The following is a 19173-nucleotide window of genomic DNA, read 5'->3' as shown; positions in this document are numbered from 1 at the left end:
AGTGCTGCCATCAAACTCACGTAGGGACCTGGAAACATACTTTAAGTACACTGGGTTTATTTTTTATATGAATAGCTGGAAAAACTGTTATTCAGGAATGCATCCACACTTTGTTCAATGATAAAACTGTTTCTTGAGAGTGATGAAAACAATGGATAGTGATAGATTATCCATTCATCAATTTAGGTTTGGAGATACTATAGGTTTCTTTGATTATATAATGAAATAAATTCTTAATTTGTTACATAATCTGATAGTTTATGAATTGATCAAGTACAGAGGTACAAACATATCTTATTAGTCTTATGTCTGAAATGACATCTAGTGTGAGGTCAAAACTGCTGTAATTACCTCCTTACAAGAACATCTGGCTGCGGGATAAATGTGCAGAAGCTCATCTGGGGTTTTGGAGTGGTTAGTTTGAATCTTAAGTATGTTCTAGATATAAATCTGGTATATCTCAAAGGTTTACAATTAGTTTAGCCTGAAAAGTAGATTAATACAATAATGATCTAGGATGATATAAATGGGACCAAGTTCAAAGCTGGCAGAATCTTGTCCGGCTATTGAAAATATTACGGTTTTGACATCCCTTAAAATATTCATATAGGATCTACTATTTTACAGTGATTGAAAATGTCAGAATCTGGTTATAAATGTAAATATGTGCCACTGGGTTTCCCTACAGGATGTCAACAGAGCCTTCTAGAATTCTAAGTCTCTGGCTGACAACAGATGCCCTAGAGTGGCCTACTCGAGAAGGCCTCACACCTGGGTAGCTGGCCAAGGCACGGCATCGGCACCAGTAACACTGAAGTCATCACAAAGAGCCTAGGATCCTTGGGAAGCACCTGGCCAAAGCACCTGACACCAAACTGTTTCAAGACAAAAAAGTCAATTGGTTTATTCAAAATCATTGTCAATTGTGGGCCCAGGTCTGTCTCTTGGACCAAACTAATGCTCTTTCACCAACCACAAAGCCTCCCTGTCAGAGACAAGGCTACATAACATACTATACCAATTTAGGACAACACAGTCCATCTATGTGACCCAAGGAGCAATTATCCTATGACTTTGATTAATGGAGAAAAAGTCATTTCATATATTTCTGATCCCAAACTTTGATTTTTGCAAATTAATGTCTTAATTCGATTTTTAAAATGGAAACGAAGATTTATCTTATGTACACTTTCCATTGTCTCTGTAAGTCTGCTTAAATGAAGATTTCACTGATAAGAATTAGAATCTTTAATCCCTAAATTAAATGTTTTTTTTTCTTTTTTTTCCAGTTTCATCACATCAGCTGACCATTCTCCTATGTTCATAGAACTTCAGGGCTGCAAGAGAGCTTGTTAAGTCAAAAGAAAGTGACTTTCCCTTTGTTCTGCATGCTTAACTTATGAAATGACTTGTACTCGGTGGAGAGAGGAACTGCTGTGTTGTGGAAAGAGTGTGGCTTTGAGGTGGAATAGACCCAAGTTGAAATTCAGCCCTATCTTTTATTAGCTTTATAAACAGCCATTTAACCATTTAGAGCCCCGGTTTCCTAATCTGTAAAACAGTACTAGTAACTTCCTAACAGGATCGCTGAAGGGAAGGAATGTAATAATGGGCCTACATCAGTTGGCTCACAGCCAGGTATTTAAGAGAACAAGAAGTCAGGTAACCCCAGATTGCAAAAAGGATACTTTTTTAGCCTTTCAAATTGTTGGGAAGGGTTGGAGTAGCTCCTTGAGGATAAAGAGATTTATACATACATGCTAAGAAGTGCTATTTTATCCTGACATATTGTTAACTTCGGTTATGGGACAGTGAAATAGCCCTGGACTTTGAGATGGAGCCCTGGGTGGAAGTTCAGGTCCAATTCCCTAGCAGCAGTGTGGCCCTGGATGAGGCACTTGATCTCCTTATGACTGTTTCCTCACTTCAAAAACAAGGCAAGCCCCCAAATATCTTTGCTCCCCACCTGGAGGGTTGACTTAAGGAAGCCATCTACAAACAGTAAAGCCCTCCACCCCCAAGAGGGCCTCACGGTACCAGCTCCCCGGTCTTTGCACCTGGATGGGGTCGCTCTCTTCAACTCTGCTACTGATGTCACTTCAGTGACCCACTGCTAGCAGTTTATGAGATGCTACTGAGATTTTCTTTGCCTTTAATGTTCTGTTGTTAATTCTCTGTGAAGCTGACTGATTTGAAGTGATTTAAAAGTCTCAGGTTAAAGATGCTCTGACAATTGTGCTCTTAGCATGAAAAGGACAAGAACATAAAAGTTAAGAAACACTGAAGTTATCAGAGACCCTCTTTCTGACGTCACTATATTCACACAGATCCAACAGCTTCTAAGAGTGAGAAAGAAAAATGAAGAAGGGCAACAAGGGAAAACAATACATTTATTAAGAGGCATGAAAATGCATAAACTCACTTATAAATAAATGTAGTATAATTTACCCAGTGAAAAAATAGCTAAAATCCAAGAGTAAACTGGATTTTATCTTTGAAATGATTACATATTTGATCTCCAATAATCTCCCCCTCCATCATGATCTCTCAGTAGCAGCAATTTTACAGTGACTATAGAAAATGCTGTTACCAGTGATTATCATATGGAAGGGAAATTTTTCAAGAATTTTCTTTAAAAATGAACCAGTGCAAACAAATTCAGATAATAAGGGATACAGTAAGACCTGGGGCTTATCTTCAGAAAAGTAGAAAATAAAAATCCCAAATATTCATTAAGAAATGAAAAAGCAAACTACATTTTGACCACTGAAAAATAATACATATGGACATTATAAAACATTCTTAACCAAGGATTGCAACAATTACATTTATAAATGTTCATTCAAGTAATAGTGATCAATAAACATTCAAAGTCTCATTAAAAGTAACACTAGGTATAGATACACGTGAACAATGCTTCTTTTGATTTAACAACAACAAAAATCATGTCAACAGGAGACAAGTGACCCTTAAAACGCTGTATTTTTTTTTTTGTCTGTAAATGATTTTCAGTCTGTGTATTTTATCTGTGAGGACCTAAGGAACATCTCGCAATAGCTAATTAAGAAGTCTTTTCTATAAAATGAATCTCGATATTACAGAGTTAAACATTCTAAAACACAAGTTTAGCTTAAAAATAGTGCAGAATCAGTTTCCTTTGGCAAGAAATTCCTAATTCCTTACCAATGTTGGTTTGCTATTGTGCAGACTCTATCAGAACACTTCTTTGGTATTTACCAAAGAGCTATGTAACGAGCTGAAAAGATTTCATAAACTCTGGCACCATGATAGCAACGTAGAGCTTATGTCAACGTTGCGCTGCAATCAACATCATCTCCTTGATTACTGTTGTTAATGAATCTGCCTTCAAAAAGCTCCCTCCTAATTTTGGCCTGAGTCTCAGGCTTTAATAAAAGTTCCTTTATCTGTTTCACTTTGGACTGCAGACCCATCCTCTCCCGACGCAAAGCTTCACGAATTAAGTCCCGGATTCCAATAGGTTTCTGGCCTATGGAAAAAAAATCATATGATACATCTTACGTACAAATGCCAATGAAAAACATTAAATGTGGCACACTGACTTATCAAAAGAGGGTTAAAAAGAAACCTGTAAAATGCTGCCCACATTTTAATAGAAAAGGTTGCATTTCACCAAAAATATATCATTTACATGAAACAAATTTACTGTAAATTAAGATCACTGCATATCAACAGCACACACAGGATAAACACGAAACATTATGGACTGACTATGTGGATAATAATCCCAACAGTGATCATTGTAATCATAGCACTTGTTAGCTCTGTGTGTGTTCTGGCCTCAGATAAGGTAGTCAAATGCCCTGCTGAGCCATATAAATGGCGGTATTCCATTTACGGCAAGGCCCCTTCCATGGCCTTTGAGTCCACGAGGCATATAACCCAAAGTCCTCTCTCCCTCAGCCACGGCTGAGGGCAACTGAAACCTGGGCCATTCTTCCTTCATAGTCCCAGCACTCCATTTCTCTTCTGTTGTGTTTCAGAAATGCAAACACATTGACCATGAAAGTATTCGGCAATCTCCACAGATTGGGCAAGAGACACTTAAACAGCACAATGCAAACTAGTCCATTGATTCGGCAGAGGGGAGCAAGGATGCTTCTCACGGAGCCGCGGGGGCCTGCCTGCATTCGGGTCTCAATTCCTGTTGTTGTCACTGTCAGTGCCATTCCTATCAGCCTCTTCAGTTTTCACAGAGCTCCCATCCCCTGGCTTGTTTTTGTTCTGTGTTTCTTCCAGATACTGCTGGACAGCCTTGAGCACCGCATTCTCCACCAGCCTCTTACTGAGCCTTACCAGTTCAGCATCATCAGGCTCACCACCATTCTTATCACCTACATTCCACAACAGAGAAGAGAGGTCACTGAGATCATATTGCCATAGAAACGCGGCATGCAGGGGCCAGCTAGTTCAGTTAGTTACAAAGAGCAAGTGTCCTTCAGTCTGATAAATTGGATCTATAAATCCAAGAATACTGGCTTGGCTTTTCATCTGGTATTTGCAGAAGCGTGAGACTGCCTGTCCCTGAAGACTTCAGGTTGAAAAGCACTTCATTAGCCCCAGTCTAAAAATATTCTACCTAGCCATGCTTGAAGTGCCCCATTTCTACATGGGATTTTTGTTTTTCTCTTGTCCAAAGCTGATTGCTACTACTAAAGTCCATGTGCCCACCACCTGGAGCCTCAGACACGTGAAATCACCAGTAAGATATATCTGCTTCTACTTGGCCACTACCAAATGTCAGGCAACTGAGATTTCCTAATCAACTAACCACACAGGATCAGCAGTTTTATAATACTCGGCCTGGATGGTTGTTAACAAAGTCTCAGAACTCCCATGAAGACAAAGGCAATTACTACTGCTAGGAACTGGCTTAAAATAAGCTTGTAAAACTAATATTCTTTTTAATTTCAGAGCTATCACTGCAATTTAAGAAAAAGGAAACTCTTCAAGGAAGAGTTAGGATTATGACAGTAAATTACTAGATGTTAGTATTTTACGGCCATTTTGCTTCCCTGCTGGTGATGATCAAGGTTTAATCATCCTTTCATTTTTCTGTAAAAGGGCTGGTTCTCATCGGTTCAAATGCTGCAAATTTCCCACTCACTCTCTTTCTTATCTCCCGTAATTGAGGGGAAAAAACTAGGGGGCTCATCTCTCATGCCCATTCAGTCCTTCATTTCCTTCCATTGAGCTCTGGACCCAGGAAGGCAGAAGGTTGAAGCAAAGACATCTGAGCACCTAAATATATTAAGTAAATGCTAACAGATCTCAAGGGAGTGACAGACAGCAATACAATAATAGTAGGGGATTTTAATACTCTTAACAATGGATAGATCATCCAGACAGAATATCAATAAAAAAAATTGGACTTGAACTATATTTGAAGCCAAATGGACCTAAGAGACATATAAAGAATATTCCATCCAAGAGCACCAGAAAACACATTCTTCTCAAGCACATACACAACATTCTCCAGGATAGAGTATATAAGTCTCAGCAAATTTTTAAAAAATGAAGTCATACCAAGTATCTTTTCTGACCACAATGGTATGAAACTAGACATCAATAACAACAGGAAAACTGGAAAACTCACAAATATGTATAAATTAAAGAAACACTCATGAACAACCAATGAGTCAAAGATGAAATTAAAAGGGAAATTTAAAACATATATCTTGAAACAAACAAAAATGGAAACACAACATACTAAAGCTTAAGATCCAGCAAAGCGGTGCTAAAAGGGAAGTTTATAGCAATAAATGCCTGCATTAAGAAAAGAGAATGATCTCAAGTAAACAATCTAACTTGACATCTCAAGGAACTAGAACAATAAGAACAAACTAAGCCCAAAGTAAGCAGAAGGAAGAACATAAAAATCACAGCAGAAAGAAATGCATTAGAGGGACATCCCTGGTGGTGCAGTGGTTGAGAGTCCACCTGCCAATGCAGGGGACATGGGTTCGATCCTTGGCCGAGGAGGATCCCACATGCCACAGAGCAACTAGGCCTGTATGCCACAACTACTGAGCCTGTGTTCTGGAGCCCATGAGCCACAACTATTGAGCCCGTGTGCCACAACTACTGAAGCCTGCTCACCTAGAGCCCGTGCTCCACAACAAAAGAAGCCACCACAATGAGAAGCCTGCACACCACAATGAAGAGTAGCCCCACTTGCTGCAACTAGAGAAAGCCCACATGCAGTAATGAAGACCCAAAGCTGCCAGTAAATAAATAAATAGGAAATTTTTTTAAAAAAAGAAATGAAATAGAGAATAGAAAAACAGTAGAAAAGATCAATGAAACAAAGGGTTGTTTTTTTGAAAAGATAAAACAATTTAAACAATAGACCTTTAGCTAGACTTACAAAGATAAAAAGAGAGAACTCAAACAAAATTATAAATAAAAGAGGAGACATTACAACTGATACCACAGAAATAAAAAATATCACAAGAGACTACTATGAACAATTATAAGCCACAAATCAGACAACCTAGAAGAAATAAATTCCTAGAAACATACAACCTTCCACATCTGAATCATGAAGAAATAGACAATCTGAACAGATCAATAAGAAGTTTAAGATTAAATCAGTAATCAAAAACCTCCAACAAAGAAAAGCCCAGGATAGTATGGCTTTATGGGTGAATTTTACCAAACATTTAAAGAAGAATTAATACCAATTCTTCTCAAACTCTGCCAAAAAACAAAAACAAAAACAAAAAAACAAAAACAAACAAAAACGCCTGAAGAGGGTATAACACTCCCAAACTCATTTTATGAGGTCAGCATTACCCTGATATCAAAGCTAAGTAAAGATGCTAGAAGAAAAAAAAAAAAACCCAGGCCAATACCCTCATGAATTTAGATGCAAAAAACTCAACATAATACTAGCAAACCAAACTCAATGGCAAATTAAAAGGTGACCACTTTAATATATGCAAAAAAAATTTTTGATAAAATTTGACATCCCTCATGATAAAAACTCTCAACAAGTTGGGTATGGAAGGAACATACCTCAACATAATAAAGGTCATATATGACAAACCCACAGCTACCACACTCAGTGATGAAAGGTTGAAAGCTTTCCCTCTAAAATCAGAAACAAGGCAAGGGTGCCCACCTTCATAGCTCTTATTACGTGTACATAATATGTACTATGTATTTATGTGTACACAATAATGGAAGCCCCAGCAAGAGCAATCAGGCAAGAATAAGAAAAAAAATCCAAATCAGAAAGGAAGAAGTATGATTGTCTCTACTGATAACATGATCTTGTGTATAGAAAATCCTAAAGACGCCACCAAAAATGCCTGTTAGACCTAATAAATGAATTCAGTAAAGTTTCAAGATATAAAATCAACATACAAAAACCAGTTGCATTTCTATACAGTAATAATGAACCATCTGAAAAAGAAATTTTAAAAATAATCCCATTTAAAATAGTATCAGAAGTGATCAAATACTTAGGAATACACCACTCACAAACATTAACCGGAAATGAATTAAGGACTTAAGGGCTGAAATTATAATATTCCTAGAAGAAAACGTAGGAGAGGAGAAAAGCTCCTTGACATTGGTCTTGGCAATGCCTTTTTTGGATATGACACCAAAAGAACAAGCAACAGAAGCAAAAATCAAACTAAAAAGCTTCTGCATAGCAAAAGAAGCAATCAAAAAAATGAAAAGGTAACCTACAGAACAGGAAAAAATATTTGTAAATCACATATCTGATAAAGAGTTCATATTCAAAATATATAAGGAACACATACAACTCAATAGCAAAAACACAAACAACCCTATTTAAAAATGTACAGAGAACTTGAATAAACATTTTTCCAAGGAAGACATGCAAATGGTCAACAAGTACATGAAAAAAGTTCAAATCACTAATCATCAGGGAATGTAAATCAAAACCACAATGAGGTATCAATGCACACATATTAGAATGGCTATTATGAAAAGAAAACAAGAAATAACAAATGCTGGAGAAGATGTAGAGAAAAGGGAACCCTTGTGCACTATTGGTAGGAACGTAAATTGATGCAGTTACTATGGAAAACAGTATGACAAGTCCTCAAAAAAATTAAAAATACAATTACCATGTGACCCAGCAATCCCACTTCTGGGCATATATCTGAAGAAGATGAATCACTATCTTAAAGAGATATCTGTACTCCCCATGTTCACTACAACATATTTCACAACAGCCAAGTCATGAAAACAACATGCATCCATCAATGGTTGAATGAATAAAGAAAATGTGGTATGTGTATACACATACACACACACACACACACACACACACACACACAATGAAATATTATTCAGCCATTAAAAAGAAAGAAATCCTGCCGTTTGTGACATGGATAAACCTTGAGGGCATTATGCTAAGTTAAAAAAGTCAGAAAAAGACAAATACTGTGTGATCTCACTCACATATGGAATCTAAAAACATAGAACTTATAGAAACAGAGTAGAATGGTGGTTGCCAGGAACTGAGGGGGTGGAGGTGGGGAAATACGTTGGTCAAGGGGAACAAACTTTCAGATATAAGATGAATAAATTCTGGGGACTGAATGTACAGCACGGTGACCACAGTTAACAATACTGTATCCTATACTTGCAAGCTGCTATGAGAGTGGAGCTTTAATGTTCTCAACAAAGTAACAAAATTATAATTACGTGAGGTGAAGGATGTGTTAACTCATTATAGGAAACAATTCACATATATGTGTATCAAATCATTGCACACCTTAAACTCATATAATGTTATATATCAATTATATCTCAGTAAAGCTGGAAAAAAAGAAGTAATTAGAATGCTCACACGTTAAACGTCAGCTCAGTTTTGGAATATCACCCATGACCTCAGAAGCCAAAAAAGCCCAGTGTTGCACTTACGACCTCAGGTCTGGGACAGGCAGACACGAAGGGTGTGAGCAGGAAGATGGACATTATCTTCTATCCGCACATGTAACAGGGAATGGAATACAAAAGCACATATGCCAAGCGTGAGAGCTGGCTCCTAACCCTCCTTCCGAGCCCCACCACTTCTATTTAGCACACGTTCGAGGCCAATTATGCTTATAACGAGCGTTGCTAGCAACATCCAAGAGAAGGGAGAGGGGTTAAAGGCCCACCCGGCACACTACCAGTGAGAGGCCTTAGCAACTGCTGTCCCTTCAAAAGTGACAAGGTGGCACCCCCAAACCCATGATCAAAAGTCCCAGATAGAATACGTGCAGCGTAAAATATGCTTAGAATTGAGGACGCGTCAACTCAGTGACATCTATATAGAACTTACTAAGCACAAATAAATCAAGATATTATTAAAAGAAAGACAAAGAAATTCATTACTAATACCACATTTGGGAGCAAGTTAAGACTATTTTTATTAGTAAGAAGGAATGAGCATATTGCCTAATATTTAAAGGATTCTATAAATCTTACAACACAGTGTTTATACTGTATAGATAACACCTCCAGATGTGTTACTTAGAACTATTTTATAGTGGCTCTTCAAATTTAAGAGGGAAAATCAAACTTCAAGTGAAGGAATACTACTTAAGTACCCTTTAATACACTGTAAATGACTCTCTACATCTGCCACCCTATTTGTGCTCTGCATCTAAGCCAGAGATTGCATTCCTGGGGCTCTTCCTGACCCCAGTCATCTTTAAGATAACATCACTCATCACATTACTGATACATCACCAGTAAGATAACAGGGTTGGATTTGAGTCTAATCATAACTCAGTCTCCAAGATGCCTCCCAGGTCAAAAAATCTGTGCTTCTGTGATTTCTCTCAATCCACAATAAAGTGCCCTGCTATTTCAAACATTAAGAAATTTAAAACACAAAAATCTTCCCACAAAAAAATTAATTTTCCTTTCTGACTTCCCTATTTCTGTTTATGCTTTTAGTATTATCCAAGACAACCAAGCTCAACACAAGATTATTACCATCTTTAACTCCTTCCTTTCCCTACTCAACCCACTTCATCACCAAGCCTTATCCAAGTGCCCTTCACAATTTCTTCCTCTTCAATGCATCTAGTATAACACTTCCAGATTAATATTTCTAAAATAGCCCATTTACTCTCTACTGTCTCTACAGGAAGATTTAAACTTGCCTTCCAAGGCTTTCCAAAACGTACCTTTGGTGGTCAGCCACCACTGCCACACTTCCACTGTCAGCTTCTAGCATCTCCTTCAGAAGCTCTTTACCATTCCTTATTTCCAGGCAGTCCTCCCTCTCTCTCACCAGCTAAAATCTCACCTATTCCATGAAGGCTCCCTTGACTAACCCAGACCGAAGGGATGAGCTTCCACTGGATTATAATAACTCTGGCTACATGTATAGTACATGGTCGCTTGGTTATTCATTCACAAGGGAGCATGGAGGACTTCTCATACACCCAGCTATGTTAGCCCATGGTGACAGAGCAGAGAACAAAACAAAGTCCTGCTGGTTTTCCTTTTTTAATTTCTTTTCAAATTATGAGCATTATTTACCAGTGTATTTATTCACCAACTACTGATTCAGTATCTGCTCTGCTAAAGACACATCTAGGGTACAGAAACCATGTCCTAGTCTCCCGCTCTGCTACTCCACAGCACAGGTTATTGAACACAATAAGAGCTCAATAAATATTTGTCAGCCAAGTGAACTGTTGATTAAAGTCGTTGCAGGCAGTAGCAACACATTTTAAATGTTCCTATTTTCCTATAAGGATAGCAACCATGGCCAGAAATTTAAGTTCAATATTAAATTTAGATTGAGAGCAGAGAATTCCAGAATAATCCAAATATCCATGTGAAAAATCTCCATCTACTCACTCTGCTTGATGAACCTGGTCAGTATGCCAAAGTATCCAGCCTATGGGTCAAATATTAACTATCTACAATAACAAACTAATTAACCAGTCAACAAAAAATAAATTTATAAATGAATCTTCCAGCTCTGTCCTGGATTCTTGCCTCACCTATGACTTCTACAAAGCATCCTCGGACTATCAATGCTGGCCCAGGGAAAAGCCTATTGGAAGGCTTGTCACAGAGCCCTGGGAGGAGGCAGCAATTCAAGAAATGCATATCTTTGTTCCAGTGAGAACTTATTTGTATTCCCACTTTTAGTAGACTTAATTCAGCTTAATTAAAAAAGGCATCTTAAGATTAAAGTTATGCTGTGCTTTTCTTTTGACCACTGCATGAATAAAGGCATCTGTCTCCCACAGTGACCTCTAAGAGAAATGACTGCATTTATTTTACCTGAAGACTAGTCAACAACGGTAGTTCAATGTGTCATTGCAAAGTACATGATTTATCATCTGATATTCCAACATAAGTACACACACAAAATAATCCCAATGTATGCAGCAACGTTATAATGTTGTACATCAATTATACCTCAATTTTAAGAAATAGGCTGAGGACCTTCATAAACACTTCATCAAAGATGTACAGTGGTTAAGAATCCGCCTGCCAATGCAGGGGACATGGGTTCGATCCCTGAGCCGGGAAGATCCCACATGCTGCGGAGCAACTAAGCCCATGAGCCACAACTACTGAAACCCGCACACCTAGAGCCCATGCCCTGCAACAAGAAAGCCACCACAATGAGAAGCCCATGCACTGCAACGAAGAGTAGCCCCCGCTCCACAACTAGAGAAAGCCTGAGTGCAGCAATGAAGACCCAATGCAGTAGATAGATAGATAGATAGATAGATAGATAGATAGATAGATAGATAGATATAGATATACAGATGGTAAATAAGCATTTGAAGAAAGGCTCCACATCATGTGTTATCAGGGAAACGCAAATTAAAACAGCAATGATATATCACTACACAACTATTAGAATGGCAAAAACTGGAGCACTGACAACACCAAAACCATATTTTAAATATTTTAAAATACTTTCTAGAATATAAAGTCCAAAGAGGAAAGAACCATGCCTTTGTAAGTTTTATTCTGGATTCAGTAGCACAGAATAAATTTTAAAATGATGATGTTTTATGCACAAAAGGACAATACCCAGGGGTTCTGAGGAGCACTACACTCCAACACCCCACCCTCACTATTTTTAAATTGTAAGGGTGGAGGTGGATTGCAATTAGACTGAATATCAATAGTAGCCTTGAGGGAAACCAAAGAGGAGTAAGGTTCAACAGGCAGTGACCTGCAGCCTGAGTGCCTTCCAATAGGCTCTTTCCTGGGCCAGCATTGATAGTCTGAGGATGCTTTGTAGAAGTCATAGGTGAGGCAAGAATCCAGGTGGCCCCAGGGAAAGCTGTCGTGATGACTAAGGGTGCTGAGCCCCTTGAGTCTTTTGTCTACACAGCTGGCACCTCCAGAGTCTTCCCTTCCCACCACTGTTCCCTGAGACACTACCAGCCCCCTCACAACATCCCTGTAGGACGCTCCAAATCACATGGCTTAGGATGATTTCTACGACTTGTACCCTCAAGACTGCCCTTCATATGGTCATATCAGAGATGGGACAAGACATATGCACTGGATGTTTGTAGGCCAAACAGTCTACCAAAGAACTCTTTCCAGACATACACAATAGCCTTCTAGACAGACTTCTCTGTTTGGGGCTGTAACATCAGCTTTCTGAGTCCACACTACGATCCGCATTGTTCTCTACACAATTTCCGCTGTAGCGCTGTCAATTCTTGTTGGAAACCTTGATGATGTGACAGAACTACCACGGGTGACGTGGCAGAACTCCTCATATGTGTGTGAGGAGGGGAAAACACGATATACACACGAGTTTGAAATCCAATTCTGCCATTTTCTATCTGCACATCCTTGTTTACAATCTCTCCAAACTTAAATTTCCCATCAATGGGCCGCTCATGAGGATAATACACCTTGCACTGCTGTTGTAAACATAAGAGATAAGGTATGAAATGTAGCTAACATTGTGCCTGGAACACAGCAGGCTCTCAAAATAGGATAATCATTTTATTAGTACATTTTATACATGTGTTATGATTAAATCTGAGTTCAAATTATTTTAAGAAGAATGGTCTCAATACCTACTAAATACCAATCATTAATGTACTCAAACACTTTATTAAGTGCTTACTATGTGCCGTTACTGAGTATTTAAGAAGAAGTAAGATACAGTCTCTGACCACACAGAAGTCAGCCTAGGAGGATGACCAATAAACGGTGAATGCAAAACAATAGGTGAAATGCTCTAACAGAATGTATTCTAGGTCCAGTGGAGGTGGGAAGGGATAATGAGGTTAAGTTTCAGAGAGGAGGTATGTCAGCTCAGTGAACAGGCGTTTAGAGGCACAGGGTAAGGGGAAGCAGATAGGTTTTCCAGACATAACAAAGGCATGAGTGTGCACAGAAGATAGAAATGCACGATGCACTTGGGGAGCTGGAGGTACTTCCGTGGCACTGGAATAAAGAGTTCTGAGCGCCATGGGTGGAGCAGGGATGGTGCAGGGGAAAGGCTACAGGGCAGGTGGGTAGGAAAGGCCCTATGGACCATGCTATGAAGTCTAAGTGCATCCTATAGGCAGCAGGCAGCCATTGAAGGATCTTAGGCACAGCATATTTTAGAAAATTCACTGTGATAGCCCATGTGGAATATAGAAGAAGGACTAGAGAGGGCAAAATAGAGACAAGTGTTTTCAATAGACAAAAACAGAAACCACAAGGACCCGAACTATGGTAGATGCAACAGGAAAGAAAGGGACATATTACAGAGAGAGTGAAGAAACAGAAATACTGGCCATTGGGCCAATTTAATCAGCAGAGGGTGTTAAGAAAAGCTGAATGTCTTTATATATTTCTATATAAAGAAATAATGGCCCAAATGTTTGAAATGCAGTAAAAACCATAACCCTAAAATCAAGAAGCTCAGAAAATATCAAGGATAAGAACTGCGAAGAAAATCACACCCAGGAATATGATGATCAAACTGCTGAAAACCAATATCAGAAGGAAATCATAAAAGCAGCCAAAGGAAAAAGGATGTATTATATAGAGGAGCAAAGACAAGAATGATAGCAGACTTATGCATCAGAAACAATGCAACCCAAAAGACATCAGCACAACATCTTCACTAAAAGAAAAAGAAAAGGCAACCTAGGATTCTTTATCTAGACACATTATATTTTACAAATGAGGGTGGAAGATTTTTTTCAGACATATAAATGTGGAATTAATCCATCATCAACCAACTAGCACTAGAAGAAATGTTAAAGGAAAAACTTAAGGCAGCAGGAAAATGAGACCAGATGGAAACTTGGCTCTATTCAAAGACAAGAAGAGAACTAAAAACTGTACACATATAGGTAAAAATAAAAGAATTTCTCTCGTTCTTAATCTCCTTAAAAGACACATAACTGTTTCAAATGAAGTTTATAAAATACATAGAAATAAAGTATATAGTAACAATAGCACAGAGACTAAGAAGGAAAATGGAAATAATTGTCGCAAGGTTCTTATGTTAAATATGAAGTAGTATATATAATATTATTTGAAGGCACAACATCTTAAGTTAAGGATGTATATTTTAAAACTGCAACCACTAATGTAAAAGATAAAAAAAGAAGCATAACTAATAAACTAATAATGAACCTGAGATGAAATCCTAAAACTTCTTAATATAAAATAATGCAATAAAAGAGGAGAAAAAGGAAAAAAGAGACAAGAAGAAAACAACAAGCAAACTGGGTGATTTAAACTCACCCATATTTATCATCATATAAAATATGAGGCTCTGAAAACTCAAATAAAAAGTCAGAGATTGTTAATTTGGATAAAAAATATGAATCAACCATGATGTCAACAAAAAATCCTTCAACTATAAAGACACAGAAAGGTTAAAGGTAAAAGAATGGAAAAGGATGCATCATGCTAACGCTAATCAAAAGAAAGCTAGAGAATCAATACCAGACAAAGCAGATTTCAGAAAAAAAGAATATTACCTGCCATAAAGAGGGATATTTTCCAATTATAAGGGAGTCAGTTCATCAAGAGGATATAAAAATCCTAAATGCGTATGCACCCAATAACAAGAGCTTCAAAGTACCTGAAGCAAAAAACAATAGAACTGAAAGCATAACAGAAAATCCACAATTCTAGTTTGAGATTTCAAGACCACTTTTATAGTTGACAGAACGAGAAGAGAAAAATTCAATAAGAACACAGAAGACATGAACACTAGTAACCAAATCCACCTAACTGATAATTATAGAACACTCCACCCAACAACAGCAACACACGTTTTTTTTAGTGTACAGAAAACCTTTACAAAAGGAGATCATATTCTGAGGCATAAAACAAGTCTCGATAAATTTTAAATTATTAAATTCATCCAGTGCATGTGCTCAAATCACAATGGAGTCAAATAATAAATCAATAACAGAAAGATATCTTTCAAAGATAATTGTATTTCTATATATTTGCCATAAAAAACTGTATTTTTAAAGATATCATTCTAATAGCATAACATGTGACACAGGTACAATTCAACAAAATGTATGCAACACCTAAACACTAATAACTGCAAAATTTCCTAAAAGAAATTAAAGACCTGAATAAAGAGAGAGAAACTAGGCTCACTGATCAAAAGATTCAGTTGTGTTCAGACGTCAATTCTCCATCAATTGCTCTATAAACGCAAAACTACAGAGTTCTGCAATCCAAACCCACCAGGCCTTTTCACAGAAATTGACAAGTTAATGCTAAAATGCATATGAACACATAAAGGAATGAGAACAGCTGAAACAATTTTTTAAAAGAAGAACAAAGTTGGAAAATTTATACTACCTGATTTTAAGACTCATATAAAGTCACAGAAAGAGACAGTGTGGTATTGGTATAAAGATAGACATACAGATCAATGAAACAAAACAAATCCAGAAATAGACTTACAAACATATGGTCAACTGATTTTCAACAAAGGTACCAAGACAATTCAACACAGAGAGAATAATCTTTTCAAGAAATGGTGCTTAGAACACTGGTATACATATAAAAAAAACCTCAACCCTTACCTCATACCATACATAAGAATGAACCCAAAATGGACCATAGACCTGTTATAAGAGCTAAAATTATAAAGTTTTTAGAAGAAAATATAGAACTTCTCAGTGACCTTGGATTAGGCAAAGATTCTTAAATAGGACATGAAAAACACAATCTATTCCCTAAAAATGATAAATTGGACTTCATCAAAATGTAAAACTTTTGCTCTTTTTAAGAAACTGTTAAGGTAAAAAAAGCAAACCACAGTCTCGGAGAAAATATTTGCAAAAATATATACATAATACATATAAAGTGTATCCAGAATTCAAAAATAACTCCAACAACTTGGTAAGATAAAATAAAATAAAAACTGGCCAAAAATAATTGAAGTGTTACTTCACAAATGATATTCAGATGGCCAATAAACATGTGAAAAGATACTCAATATTTAGCCATCAGGGAAATACAAATTAAAGTCACAATGAGATACTACTACTCATCCACCAAAACTAAATAAATAAATAGTATCAAGTATTGGTGAGGATGTGAAGGAAGTGGAACTCGCGTTGCTGGTGGGAATGCAAAAATGGCATGGCCCGTTTATAAAAAGCTCAGACATTTCTAACGTAAGTTTTTCTTATGAAAGTTTGCCATATTTTTACCATACAACCCTGCAATCTCATTCCTAGCTAGAATTGAAATCAAGTGAAGTGAAAGCATATGCTCACACAAAAACCTACACATGAATGTTTGTAGTTGCTTATTCATAAATGCCCCACACTAGAAACAACGGAAATACCTTCAACTGGTGAATGGATCAATAAGCTGTGGTATATCCACCCACTGGAATACTACTCAGCAACACAGAGGAATGAATATTGATATGTGCAACAACACAGATGAATCTAAGATGCATGTTATGCTAAGCGAAAGAAGCCAGAGTCAAAAGCGTGCACACTGCATGACCTCATCTTTATGACATTCTGGGAAAGGCAAAACCATTAGTACTGAAACAGACCAGTGGGTGCCAGGGGCTGGGGATGAGGACAGGAGTTACAAAGGGGCATGGGCGCATATGAAGGGTAATGGAACTGTTCCCAGTCTTGACTGTGGTGGTGGTTGTATGACTCCATGTGTTGATTAAAACTCATAGAACTGTATGCAAAAAAAGAGTGAATTTTCCTGTATGTAAATTATACCTCAATTTAAAAAATACTAATGAGAACAATTTGTTCCCCATGATGAAGGACCATTGAGGAGTTTATTCAACATGTGGACTCGCAGAACGGACTGGCACCCTGTCACTCTTTCCCATTAGCATGGAGCTAGTAATAAGAATGACTTTCTCAACTCCTCTCTGTTCTAAGATACACATCTCAACTGTGATATCTGCAATCTCTCCCAGCTGCAGGCCTCAGATTCTCAGGTGCTTTCCTTCTGAATCATATTTTTTCTCTTGTGCTCAATATCAAAATTTGAAAAGAATTCCCAGTGAAAGAGACTGGGGTAGTTTCTGAGCATGAATAAACCCAAGTCATTTTAATTCTCCTTCTCAGTGCATCAGACACGTATCACTTGCTCCAATCTGCTCAAAGACTGCAAACTAAATTGGTACCCAGTAGTTGACTGACAAGTGATTACCATCACTCTGTTGTTGAAATCTATTCCCAAGGGGCACTGTGCTGACTGTGGTTTGTTTTGCTCACTTATTTCATTTTGCCTTGTATTGTTTGTAGGTGTCTGTCTGCTCTTCCATATCATAAATTGCTCTCCATTAAATGGAAACTGTGGTTGTTTCCTCCCTAAATTTTGATTCCTGTATTTGTTCAGGTAGGAGTATAAGTCGTTCTCAATATCCCTGACCATTCAGGACCACTATATGTCATTTTGTGCAAAGCTGACCAAGGAGCGCAATTCGAGCAGTGACAAAAGAATCAGACGTTCCAAACACAAGTCCTGATGCAAAGAAGTATCAGCAGAAGTATGGCTATCGTTGGAAAATTATTCTTACGACAAAGAAGAAATAAGTTTCAAACATGTTAAAAGCACAGATTTTCAAATAATCATGCTCTTGTCTGGCAGAAAAACAAGGAGGTTAGGAAATGAGCCTCAAAAATGAGCCTTGAATCTTAAAATTACTATTTTCATGTAATTTATTATCTTCTATTTAAGAGAGTTTTACATAAAACTTAAAAGTATGACTAACTGGAATCAATTTTCACCTGTGTGACCAACACACCAGCTCACGATAACATATACTTTTCTTTCTAGGCTGACATTCCAGGTTAAGAGTTGATTCAAACAGAAAGAAAGGTCACTTTCCTGTTTTGAAGGCAATGTTCACCAACGCAGATCAGCAGCATAAATCTTGCCATTCCTCTAATTGGTGAAATAAATCATAACTGTAGATATGACTTTACCTCTTTTATAACCAATAAGGACACACCCAGATCAGAAGGTTCCAAAGGCTGAGAAAAACCCCACGGAACCAGGTCACTAACAGCAACAGCAGAAAGACATCCTTCCATCTGTTTAGGAAACACTTCACACTTTCCAAAGTGCTTTCAGAAACATTCTCTCATTTGGTCCTCAAAGAAATCTTAGGAGGTAAAATAAGTGTTATTCTTCTGTATGACAAGTAAGAACAACGAGATACAAAAGGCTACATAAATTGCCTAATAATGCCACATAGAAGTGATGCAAATCCATAGCTCCCACTCAAAATCAGGAAGATGAGTTCATCTAGGACCGCCCCCTTCTCCCCCAGAAGATACTCCAAAGCTCCCCAGTACACCCTCGTCCTGGGGGAACAAAGGTATACACGTGAGAAACACCTCATCACTTAATGATTGGTTGACTGGAACACAGAAAGATTCAGAAGCTTTCACTAGCAGACTGAAATTTTTATTTTATTTATTTTTTGGAAATTTTTAGACTAAATAATGGATGTTGATTAATGTAGTACAATCCCTTCTCTCCTTCCGTCTTCCTTCTCCCTTGCCCTTCTCTTTCCTTCCTTCCATCTTTCCACCCACACAGTCACTGAGCACCCTCTATTTGTGATAAGCATTGTTGCTGTGAAAACAGAAATGAATCCAGGATGGGCCCTGCCTTCAGGAAACCTGCAACTGA

The 19173-nt window shown here is 37.7% G+C and overlaps 1 protein-coding gene across 5 annotated transcripts in view; it reads right to left on the bottom strand.

Annotated features, from left to right (window-relative positions):
• Positions 1 to 2373: 2373 nt before the first annotated feature.
• Positions 2374 to 19173, bottom strand: part of AKAP7 (A-kinase anchoring protein 7) — a 121746-nt gene continuing 104946 nt past the window's right edge. For 3 of the 5 annotated variants that reach the window (XM_057740121.1, XM_057740119.1, XM_057740120.1), the window contains exon 8: positions 2374 to 3508. In XM_057740121.1, coding sequence (XP_057596104.1) covers positions 3303 to 3508 — 206 coding nt within the window. In that variant the 3' untranslated portion in view covers positions 2374 to 3302. Of the gene's footprint in view, positions 4374 to 19173 lie in introns of all 5 variants that reach the window. The other 2 variants (XM_057740123.1, XM_057740118.1) reach the window with 2 other exon arrangements.

Source organism: Hippopotamus amphibius, chromosome 6 (genome assembly GCF_030028045.1).
Source record: "Hippopotamus amphibius kiboko isolate mHipAmp2 chromosome 6, mHipAmp2.hap2, whole genome shotgun sequence".
Taxonomy (NCBI): domain Eukaryota; kingdom Metazoa; phylum Chordata; class Mammalia; order Artiodactyla; family Hippopotamidae; genus Hippopotamus; species Hippopotamus amphibius.
The sequence above is the reverse complement of the archived record's forward strand: the minus strand, read 5'-3'. Positions and strand labels throughout refer to the sequence as shown.